Source organism: Canis lupus, chromosome 3 (genome assembly GCF_003254725.2).
Source record: "Canis lupus dingo isolate Sandy chromosome 3, ASM325472v2, whole genome shotgun sequence".
NCBI classification, from domain to species: Eukaryota; Metazoa; Chordata; class Mammalia; order Carnivora; family Canidae; genus Canis; species Canis lupus.
In genome coordinates this window covers 91,658,255-91,670,295 of record NC_064245.1, presented here as the reverse complement: position 1 = coordinate 91,670,295, position 12,041 = coordinate 91,658,255, and the positions used below count along the sequence as shown (strand labels likewise).

The 12,041-nt window shown below is 51.8% G+C and overlaps 1 protein-coding gene across 1 annotated transcript; it reads right to left on the bottom strand.

The window, feature by feature from the left end:
• Positions 1–757: 757 nt before the first annotated feature.
• On the bottom strand, positions 758–11,569 carry LOC112653638 (transmembrane emp24 domain-containing protein 11-like). The gene is made up of 5 exons (XM_025437898.3): positions 11,075–11,569; positions 6,622–6,722; positions 2,602–2,727; positions 1,760–1,906; positions 758–977 (listed from the first exon to the last, which is right to left on the bottom strand). Exons 1-5 carry the CDS (start codon positions 11,160–11,162, stop codon positions 828–830), a joined length of 612 nt encoding a protein of 203 aa, XP_025293683.3. The 5' UTR covers positions 11,163–11,569; the 3' UTR covers positions 758–827.
• Between the last annotated feature and the right edge of the window lie 472 nt (positions 11,570–12,041).

Genomic DNA, 12,041 nt, shown 5'->3' with positions numbered 1-12,041 from the left:
GTGGATGGGCCTGGACAGGGACGGGCCTGGACGGGGCGGGCAGGAGGGGGATGGGCCTGGACGGGGCAGTGGACAGACCAAGAGGGCGGGCAGGGGATGGGCCTGGAGGGGAACGGGCCTGGACCTGGGCAGGCAGGCAGTGGATGGGCCTGGACCAGGGCGGTGGACAGACCCGGAGGGCGGGTGGGAGACGGACTTGGACGGGGCAGGGGACAGACCAGGCGGGCAGGGCAGCGGCGGGGTGGCCAATGCGCAGGTGGCGGGGGTCTGGACAGTTGGCGGTCGTGCCGGGAAATGAAAAAGCAGAGACTTGGCCAGTGCTTGGCGATTGGAGCCCTTGGTTGTGCACAGTGTTGGTGGAGCCCCGTCCGCGCAGCTCTGAGTGATCTGTACCTGCCGTGCCAGGCACTTGGCTTCCAGGGCTGCAGGTCGGGAAAGCAGTGTAGCCGTCTCCCTGATGTCCTACTGTTTACAGACTGGCAAGTATTCTTGGTGTTCTGGGTTAAGTATATGTCACTGGGGTTAATTTCGCCCTTCTAAAAAAAAACCCTTTTTAACGTGGCAACTGGAAAACCTGAAATTTACATACACAGCTTAGGTTTTGTCTATTGGATCCCATCTGTTCCAGGTTAAAATAAGAACCGGATGATGTGCTTATTCCACCAAGCTCAGAGACCACTTTCTAAAGTCATATCTTATCAGTGTAACATTGATTTCAGTCTCTGGTCATCTTTGAAGTCGTAAAAGCAGCACATGGTTGTGAATGTATTTTGATTTATTAACTCAGACATTCTACAAATTAGCAGGTAGCTGTTTGTATTAACATTTTAAACGAGTTTCTTAGCTATAAAGAAGTTTTTAAGGGATTTCATTTGGAAAATTCCGATTGCAATAAAGATCAATGTTTGTGCAAATGCCCACCATAAAACATTGCTATTTGTATCTTCACTGATCATCCGAAAATTTTCTTCACGGTCCTGTGTGGGAGAGAAATAGGCAGGTTTAGTTTCTTCAAGTATTTAACTGTATGGGTTTGAGGGGAAGGTGCTGTACACGTTGAAGATATTTACTGTTTCCCGTTTCATACACCAAAGTGCAGTATCTGATTTTCTAAGCCAGGTGTGTTGTCAGCTAAAGACAAGGATTAAGAATCAACTTTACAAAACATATGTTTGTTTTTTTTTTTTGTATTTTGATATAAAATACCAGTATTTGCTCTATTATCTCGTACATTTTATGTCTTACCACTGAGCAAACGACCACCGGCCGATAGTGATCGATTCTCAGAATTGGTGTCCTGACTGAACCTTAAGCTGGACACTGTACCAAGCACACCTGTCCTCTTATTTCTCATGTAAGGAAACCAGAGTCTGGAGACAACACAAGGTGAGCATGGGAGCAGATTTGACCCCATGTCTGACCAGAGTCCAGTGAGCACGGTGACCTGGAAAACACAGGGTCACGAGAACAAAACTGTGATCTAGAGAGTGGGCTGAGCCCCTTCCTATGTGTGGGGTGCGTTTGGGGGCATTTATCCATTCGCTCTGTCAATGAGCCAAAGTCCCTTTTCCTAGAGCAGCTCACAGCCTGGCAGAGAGGGAAAGATTGCGCTTTCCTTCACCCTGCGTGTCCCCACAGTGCTAGCTCAGACCAACGGCCGAGGAACAGGCACTTTATTCTTTCCATGCTTTGGGGGCTTTGTCTCCAGAATTTCGTTCCTGGCAGGAAGAGATAAAACAAGCTGAATAGGCAAACTGACCCTTTGATAGTTCTGTTCTTTGACTATTTGCTCAATTTGCTCAATTAGATGTTCCAGCTTAAAGCTAACTTCATTAACTTTGTCCTTTGCTTGAGCAATGGCCGCATCAAGGTCATGTTGTCCAACTCGAATCTCTAAGTGGATCCGCTGTACAAATAGTGAAAGGGAAGAAACGTTCTTCAAACCGCTGCACTCTGCGTTTCCCTTGTCCTGTCCCCCGCCCCTGGTCCTGTGTCTCTCACCCCCTCTTCGAGACCTCTCACGGCCCACCTCCCCCCTGCTGTACTCAGTAGCCTTTCTTTGTAAGAATAGTGTATTAAATGATGACCCACGGCCCTGAGAGAGTACCCATGCCCTCCTGAACATCAGATTGCTACTCCATAAAGGCTTTTGCCACTCAAAGAACTTGATTATTTTCAGGAAAAAAATTTTTCTTTACATAAGACTACATTTCTGATACTAAAGTATAGATTTTCTTTGTCTGCTTTCAGCCCGTTTAGAAAATAACCAATCACCATCTGCCATATAAGAGTTTTATTTATTGGAATTCCATTGTTAATTTACCCTCCAGCCTTTGCTTGTTTTCAGGCCTGAGTAATCACAGTTCTTTTAACCTTCCCTCACGGTTCTTGTTTTTCAAGCCCTTTAATCAAGGCTGTGGCTCTCCTTTGAACCCCTTCCAAGCTCTCCAGCTCCCTCTTTGGTTGCTGCACCCAGATCTGGGCACAGGACTTTAATAAGTTTCTAGCCAGTGCGAGTGTAATGGTTCTGCATACCAATGTCATGCCTGAATAGTGCTGGTGCTCTGTTCATCAGCAGGGACGTGGGAGGCGTGTACTCACCAGCTTACTCCCACCGAAGGACACAAGCCTCGTAGAATTAGATTCCAAGCAAATGATGTGTTCGCCAGGTGAATGTGAAGTAAAATAGAATCTTCCTTGTGGGCCATATAACTTGGACAATAATACCTAGGATTGAGGATTTCCATAATTTATGGGTAGTGTTCTCTACTTTCCCTTCTTAAAAATAGATCTTCCCTATTAGTAAAAACTGCGCAGTTCCTAAAGAAGGAATGAAATGGTAGATAAACATGAAAAATAATTTAGCCCAGAGTAAGATATCCCTTATCTACTATCAGATTGGCAAAGATTTAAACAAGAGTGTCCAGGGATATATTGACAAATGCGATCTCTAAACACTGATTTGGGAATGTAAGTTGGACAACCATTTTGGAGAACAGTTCAGTATGAATTAAAAATTAAAATGCATGTAACCATTGACTCAGTGGTTCTACCTACAGGAATTTATTCTATGGAAATGCACAAGTAGACAAAACTGCATGTAAAATTATATTCAGTGTGGTGTTTTTGTAATGGTAAAGTTATATTCTTGAAATTACGTTAGTACCTTTCAATAGAGGATTGGCTAAATTTAGGCGAAGCCAAATAAAGAAATGTTGTGTGGCGAAAAAAGAGATCCTGTACTAAAGGTATCCGCGATATCTTGTGCTAGAGCAGTGTATATAGGAACTTATTTTTTATTATAAAATCATTTGTAAAAGTATACGTGTGCATGTGTGTGTGTGTGTTTATATAAGCTTAGAAGAAGATTCTGAAGAACACCAAGCTTTTAGGTGGTTATATTTATTGGGCAACTTTGACTTTCTGTTTATCTAATTTCTATATTGTTTGTCATTTTAAAAATAGGTGTAGGACTTCTAGTCTGTCATCAAGGAGTTTGGAAGTTTCTACTCTGTCCTAACAAGTAAAAAGATGAACACAATGAAAGCCAATTCTTTTTAGATCCATCAGAGAATTGAGGTCACAGGGTAAGTCACTGCCCCCTAAATTGGAAAGACAAACAAGAAAATACAAAGAATCACAACGTACCACAGCAGAAACTGTGGGTACCAGTACTGGGTTCCTTTTACCTAATAGACGATGTCCAGTTTTCAACAACAAAACAATTTCAAGGAATAAGAGATGGAAAAAAACATAGTTTGAGGAGCCAGAGCAAGCACCTGAACCGGATTCAGACATGGCAGGGAACAATCAGAGCAGGAACTTAGAGAAACTGATTACTGTGCTAAGGGCTCTCACAGAAGGAGTAGATGGCATGCAAGGACACATGGGTAATACAAGCAGAGAGATGGAAATTCTAAGAGAAATTTAAAATGCTGTTGATGAGAAACCCCGTAACAAAGAATGCCTTTGATGGGCCGACTACACTGGACATGGCTGAGGAAGGAATCTCCTAGAGTGAAGATACGGCAGTGGACATTTCTAAAACTGAAAAGCAAAGAGAGGAAAGACTGGGAAAAAAAAAAAAAAAAAGGAACAGAAGATCCTAGACCTGTGGACAACTGTGAAAGGTGTCACATCCACATAATGGCAATTCTCGAAGAAGAATAAACACATAGAAGAACAGTGATGACAGAGTTAGTGCCACAGCTCCAGAAAGCTCAGAGGACACCAAACAGGATAGATGCCAAACCAAACTAAAAAAAGACCCGACACCGAGGCATGGCCTATTGAAACTATAGATATCAGTGATAAAACGTCTTGAAAGAAGCCAGCAGGGAAAACACAGCTACAGAGGAGCAGATGTAAGAATTACACCTGGCTTCCCTTCAGAAGCCATGCAGGTGGGGGACGCCTGGGGGACTCAGCAGTTGAGCATCTGCCCTTGGCTCAGGGCGTGACCCCGGGGTCCTGGGGTTGAGTCCCACATCGGACTCCCCGCATGGAGCCTGCTTCTCTCTCTGCCTATGTCTCTGCCTCTCTCTCTGTGTCTCCCATGAATAAATAAATAGAATCTTAAAGAAAAAAAAAAGAAACCATGCAGGCAAGAAGAGTGGAGAGAAGAGACCGACTGGCCTAGAATCCTGTAGCCTGCAAAACTGTCCTTCAAAAGCGAAGGAAAAATAAAGATTTTTCTCAAAGAAAAATGGAGGGAATGCATCACTGGTAGACCTACCTAGGAAGAGCTGTTCATTCTTCTGAGAGAAGGGAAATGATCCAGGTCAGAAAGTCAGGTCTACGTAAAGAAGGGAAGAGAATCAGAGCAGGAATAGTTGAGGGTAAAGTAAAATCTTACCTTTCTTAATTGATCTAATTGATAATGGTTTGTTCAAGTATGAGCAATGGCATATTTGATTATGTGCACCTGACATGGATGACAGCATGACAAGGGACATAGTTGCAAGTGTATTTGCCAACTCTAGGGCAGCCACTTAAAAAGAGTTTAAGATATATAATTGACACCTAAGAAAGGAGATAAAATGGAATCACAGGAAATAATTAGATTTACAAAAGATAGGAAAAGGGGAAGACAATGATAGGAACAAGGAATGAGGGCAGTGATTAGGAAATGGGGACAAACGCAGTGGATGCTCACCCAGTGATATCAGTAATCACTTTGCGTGTCGGCAACACAAATCTGGGTTGTCCACAAGAAACCCACTTTAAATACAAAGACACATAGATTAAAGATAAGGGAGAAGGTACGTACGTGGACTTTAAGCTTACAAAAAAAGCTGGTGTGCTCATAGTGACCAGACACAGTAGACTTTAGGCCAGAGAAGTTTCTTAGGGATAATTAATAGATAGTAGATAGTAGAGCATCACATGGGTGACAGGTCAATTATCCCAGAAGACGAAAGAGTCCTTAATGGGTAAGCAAATGACACAAGACAAACTGACAGGACCGCGGGGGGAGGAGGAGACTCGGCTGTGTGGTTTGGAGACTCTGATGCCCCTGTCAGGTGCGGGCAGATCCAGCCGCAGGTCAGGAAGGACATCGCTGACCTCGACCACCCCGTCGGCCAAGGGCACCTGATGGACGTGGACAGCCTACCTCATCCAACAGCCGCAGATTATGCGCAGTCTCAAGGTCACTGGGAGCTTGCGGCAAGAAGGGCCACGTTCCGGGCCACAAGGCGCTTCAACCCGTTGAAATAGCTAGGAACCCTCGCCTGTCCTTCAATAAACAATCATAACAGAAACCACACAACGTCTGTTCTCAGAACACGGTGGAATTAAAGTAGAAATCCGTAACAAAGATCCCAGAATACTGCGAGATTACACACGTGTAGAGATGAAGCACATTCCTACATAACACGTGGGTGGAGGAAGAAATCCTAGGAGCAATTTGAAAATATTGTGAACTAGAGAATCCCGGGGAGCTGGTGCAGGAGGCAGCACCCAGGGTCCGTCGGCCCACCTAGGCCACGGTCACGCCGTCAGAATCCCATCTGGTGGGACTATTGAGCTGGGGAGGCTCCGGGAGGCTCGCGGCTTGCGGGGAAGCCTTGGATGGTGAATTGTGGTTAATTTTTGTTGCATCAGCTCTTAGCACAGTAGCAGCTCCCCATCCGCACCCCAGCCACATGGCGGGCAGCCGCAAAGGGGGAGCCAGGGTGGGTGAGAAGAACCCTGTCCCCCAAACCTCGAGGACCTACACGATCGTCTGAATATTACCAGGCTTTGGGGCGTCTGGGAGGCTCCTGCCGTGAAGTGTCTGCCTTTGGCTCAGGTCTTGGGATCGAGTCCCATGTCAGGCTCCTTGTTTAGTCGGGAGCTCCCTCTCCCCCTCCCTCTGCTGCTCCCCCTCTTGTGCATGCGCCCGCGCTCTCCCAAATAAATGTCTAAAAACACCCACGTCCAGCGCTCCGCTCGGCTGGACCACAGGCTCTCTGCGGGCGGGCGGTGAGCCCCTTTCCTCAGGACCGCACGCGGTGAAAATGGCACGTTCTGGTTACCGAGTGCTTACCCGGAGGTTCTCAAAGTTTGTGGGGATACATGACACGAATTGGTAGCAAATGCAGAATTTCAGTAACAGAAGCTAAGAGGAGGAGCCTTTACCTCATCGTTGTAGGTTGTGACAGTCACAAACATCCCCAGGCCCGGAGCAGATTTGAGGAAATCCTGCCTGCGGAAGTCCCACTGCTGTGTCTTGAAAGTCCCTGTGTCAGAAACAGGACAGTTACACAGTAAGTGTAGGGGACGGTGAGGGGTGTCGGTGGGCTGCCGCGAGGAGGGCACGGCCGGGCTCCGCACGGTGGGGTCGTCCGTGTCTGCCCGAGGCCCGGGGTGGCCCGGGAGGTCTTGAAAACGTGCTCCGAGGAGGCAGCTTTGTGCCGTCCCCGAGTCAACTGATCACACGTGACGAGCTCCTTGCGCGGCCGCGGGGCGTGGGAGGAGCCGAGGACAGTGAGCCCACGGCTGCTTCCACGGAGCCTTTGCGCTGACACGCGGGCAGCGGGAGGTGTTACCTCGGTGACGGAAGTCAGGGCCCGGGCTCTGGGGCGCTTGGGATGCTGCTCGGACTTCGGTGCAGGCCCCGGGAGTACGGGAGGGCAGGCGCGGGGAGGCGCCCGTGCTAGGGGCACCCTGCCCATACGTGTGCGTGGGACCGCCCACGCCGTCCGGTGCTGCTGGTGGGCCAAGGTCCCTAAGGCTTGCCACAGAGGGAAGGACCCCGCTTCGTGGGCCCTACTCTACGTTCCCCCACGGATATTCTAGAGGCGGTGAGCAGGGCAGAGGGAGGCTGCTCACCTGGGGCTCAATCCCGTGACCCCAAGATCACGACCTGACCCGAAACCAAGAGTCCCACGTCCAACCGACAGGCGTCCCCCAGACACATCCTTATGACAACTCTACCTGTGGTGCAACCCAGACACAGGAAAGGTGATTTGCCCAAAGTCACACACACAGCAAGTGGCAGGGTCAGGACCTTCCCCTCTTCCACTTAACGCTGTCTCTGCGGGGCGCCACGGCCCATGGCAGTGCGTAGGTCCTGGGGCGGGGGCCCGTGGGGTGGGCTGCAGGGGGGCGGGCCGGGGGGCAGCGGGGCCAGGTCGCGGGGCGCCTGCATGCTCCCCGTAAGGCTTTGGGGGAGGCGCGGTCACTGCGAAATGTGCTGTGTGGGGAAAATTAAGGACCAGGAGCAGAAGCAGGGAAACCGGGTGCCTCAGCCCAGGTGGGAGGCGGAATCCCAGGTAAAGTCTTGCAGCTAGTGGCTACAGACGCGGGTCAGAGTCCACGCAGGCTGGTTCCGGAGCCCAGAGCCACAGGCCAGGCCCAGGGCCTCCGGTCACTGTGGGCGCTAGGGGCAAGGTGGGCCCTACGCAGTGAGGCGGTCAGGGTGGGGGGTACCTAAAGAGGCCGTTTCCTGGGCCCCCTAGCCCTGCCTGCACCTGGTCCAAGGATCTCTTGGGTGGTCCTGGGCCTTTGTCCCTGCAGATGGTGAAACAGGATAGTGTATGTTCTATGCTGTTAGAGGCAGGGGTGGGGGGCTCAGCAGGCCAAGTGTCTGCCTTGGGTCTGCCTTGGTCGCGGTCCTGGTCCTGAGGTCATGGCCCTGGGGTCCTGGAGTTCTGGGGTCATGGGGTCGAGCCCCGCAGCCTTAGCCCCACATCACCATCCTGGCTTCCTGTTCCACGGCCAGTCTGCCGCTTCTCCCTTCTTTTAAAAAAGTCTGGTTGATGATTCTGGAAAAGACAGTGTGAGTCCATCCACCCTCTCTCTCTTGCTAATCATGACTAAGGACCTTGGGCAAAATGTGAGAGCAACCACCAGGAGGCTCTGAAAGGCGGGGAACAGGTGACGGGCTGGGGTTGCGTCTGTCCCCCTCCCTCCCAGAGCCTGGGTGCTGGGCACTCTGCAGACCCCAGACCCAGACTGGGAGGGACAGGGGGATGGAGGGATGGAGTGGGGACTCCTCCAGTCACAGGGTCTGCACCAGGGGTCCTGCAGGACACGGGAGGGAGGAGGAGGAGGCAGCGGGGGGGGGGGGGGCCCGCCAAGTCCATGCACAGCCCCAGGCAGCCTGCGGGGCCAGCGGCATCCCCACCCGGGACAGCCCTGGATCCGTCCCATGGGAAGAACACCCAGGCCCTAGGTGGGCCAGGATCTCGGAACCGAACACTGCTCACCTAAACACGGAACCACAGCTATTTCCCTACAAAATGGGGCTTATTCGGGAGCTGCAGAGAACAAAACCACAGATGAGTCTGCAGAACAAAGAAGGGGAGGGGGCTAGGGGGCGGCGGCGGAGGGTGTGTGGGTTAAACTGAGCAGGAATTGCGGTGGCTTCTCATCGGCTGGGCCAGCTGGGCCAGGATCATCTCCCATTGGCCGGGATGGGGCCATCTCCTATTGGCCGGACTGTTGTTGGGGGAGGAGGAAACCGTCCTTCTCCTGCTGGGATAGTAAAGTGGTCGCTAAGGTGACATCCAGGTGCAGGCGCAGCTCCTGTTGGGTCTGCAGGTGGCCGGGAGTGGTCGGGCCCGGAGCTCCCTGCCTGCAGACCCCATTGTAAACGAAGTTTCCTTTTACTAATTTTTACAAAACAAAAAAATATATATGGAAAGTGGAGAGAAACCACACATCACTAATGGGAACAACAGTTTGAATGGCAGCACATTTCCCATCAGACACGTAGAGACCAGGGCTCCTGCGGGGCTCAGTGGTTGAGCATCTGCCTCCAGCTCAGGTCGTGATCCTGGGTTCTGGGGTTGTGTCCTGCATCGGGCTCCCTGCAGGGAGTCTGCTTCTCCCTCTGCCTGTGTCTCTGCCTCTCTCATGAATAAGTAAAATCTTTTTCTTTTTTAAAGATTTTATTTATTTATTCATGAGAGACACAGAGAGAGAGAGAGGCAGAGGGAGAAGCAGGCTCTATGCAGGGAGCCCGACATGGGACTTGATCCCGGGTCTCCAGGATCAGGCCCTGGGCTGAAGGCGGTGGTAAACCGCTGAGCCACCTGGGCTGCCCGAATAAGTAAAATCTTAAAAAAAAAAAAAAAAAAAATGCGGAGACCAGAAAAAATTTTGACAAAAGAATTGTGAAGCAACACTATATCCATGAAACATATCCTTCAAAATGAAGGCAGAATGTTCTTAGGTCAAGGAAAACTAAGAATTTTTCACCAGAACAGCTGCTTTAAAATAATTGCTTAAAGGAAGTTCTTCAAAGAACTTCCAAGAAAATGATAAATCTGCAGCACCAGGAATGAAGAGGAAATAGTGGAAAGAGTAACTAGGGAAACAACAATAGACCGTTTTCTATTCTTGAAGTTGACAGTTGAAAACAATGTATATAATATTGTCTGGTGTGGTTCTCCAAGTTTTTAGAGGTTGTACTTATGACAACTAAAAGGGGTGAGCAGGGCAAAGACACGTGGTCATGAGGTTTCTACGTTCCTCTTGAAATGACAAGCTGTGGACCCGTGTAGACCGTGATGAGTATGTGTATTGTAATCCCTACAGCAACCACTAATAACTATACAAAGACGTATAGTGAAAAATCCTATAGATAAGCAAAAATAGGGTATTATAAAACATTCACCCGACCCACAGGAAGGTAGGAAATGAAAAATGGGAACAAAAAGCAGAGAGAGGGAGCAAAAAAAAAAAAAAAAAAAAACAGTAAGATATAGCAGACCTAAATCCTGACAATATACATTCCATGCAACAGTTATATTACATGTAAGTGCTCTAAACACAGATTAGACAAAGAATGTCAGGATGGATTTTTTTTTTTTGATGAGTGTACAAGAAGGTCACCGCCGATGTGATGCTGTAGGTAGGTTATAAACTGGTGCACCATTCTGACGTTCATGAAAGAAAGCTTGAGCGTCTGTAAGAATCAGATAAGCAGACTTCAGCGCGATGAGAATTACGGAGGACAAAGAGGGACATTGGTGCCATCACTCAGAAGACAACCACCCTACAGGCATAAACGGAGCTTGAAACCACGGGAAATGGGCAGCCCCGGTGGCTCGGCGGTTTAGCCCAACTTCAGTCCAGGGCCTGATCCGGGATCGAGTCCCACGTCAGGCTCCCTGCATGGGGCCTGCTTCTCCCTTTGCCTGTGTCTCTGCCGCGCTCTCTCTCCCTGTCTTTCTCTCTCGCTCTGTCTCATGAATATCTTTTAAGAAAGAAAAAAAAGAAAGAAAAGAAAAGAAAAAAGAAAAGAAAGAAAACGGGAGTAAACCGATGGGAAGGAGAGGCAGGCAGATGCACACTGCGGGGCCTGCGCTGACGTCGCAGAGCGCACCCGCCCCCCCGCAGGAGCCGGACAGGAACGCCCCTGACCTGGTGCGGCACCTCCGGCAGGCGTGTGAGCCTCACTCCGCGGCCCTCCCTCCGGCCACCTGGTGTCCCCCACCTGTGAAACACGCCAGGTCTTGGTCTGGCCCCTGCCAGCCCCGAGCCGCGCGTCCCCCCGCTCTGCGTCCCCGCCCGGTGTCCCAACCCCTGTGCAGCTGGCCCCTGCTGCCCTGCCTCTTGTTGGGCTGGTTGGGGTGCCCCCCACCTCTGCGGGACTCGGTGGTGACGTGGCTCTTCCCGCCGTGCGCACGCTGGGCTATTCCTGGCAGCCAGGCGGCCCGGCCCGTCTGCATCCTGTAGGGTGTCGGAGCCCGGGTCGGGGGACACCGTGTCCTCTGTCCTGGGCCCCCTGGTGTTGGGAATGAGCGAGCGTCCCGCGGCACACGCTCAACCACCAGGTGAAGGAGTGGGTGCCGCTCGGGCCCGCCGGTAAAACGCCAGTGCTCGGGGCGCGCTGCCGGGGTCGCAGGATGGGCCAGCGTGGGTTCTGCCGCCCCAGCTCGTCCCCCCGCCAGCACCCAGCCCCGGCCCGAGGGGAGGGGACGCGCTGTCGTGCCTGGACTCTGCCACCAGATGGCAGTGCAGAAGCGCTGCTCAGCGCCAGCCCCAAGGCCACCCTGGCCTGCAGCACAGGTGTCGCCGGGAGCAGGGAGCTGGGGCGGGGGCTGTCCCCGTGGGCGCAGCCGGCGAATGGAGGGCAGGGGCTTCACGCCCTACGTTGTCTGATGTGGGACGTGGCCGGTGGTCAGCGCCGTGCAAACGCCTGGCCGGTTACCTGTGACCTCGTCCCGGGCCCTCCCCAAGCAGAGTCCCCGGGGCCCTGCGGAGCCCACGCCCCAGGCACCCGGGGGCCGCCCCCGCCTTCCCTGCCCCGAGCTGGGCTGACGTGCTAGGCGGCTCTGAGGGTCAGGGCCGAGCCAGCCTGACTTCGAGCCTCGGCCGCCTCGCCACAGCGACACCCCCACCCCGCAGCCTTGGCGGGGTGCCTGGCCTGGTGTGTGCGTGTGCATGTGCGTGTGCTCAGCTGCCCAGCCGTGGCCGGCGAGAGCTTCCCGCCAACCGTGCTGCGCCGCGCCCTCGTGATTGCTGGTCTCCGGGAGCGCGTGAGCCCCGCGTGGCTCAGCCAGTCATCACGGCCGAGCCAGCGCGGCCAAAACGTCGGCGTCCCGATG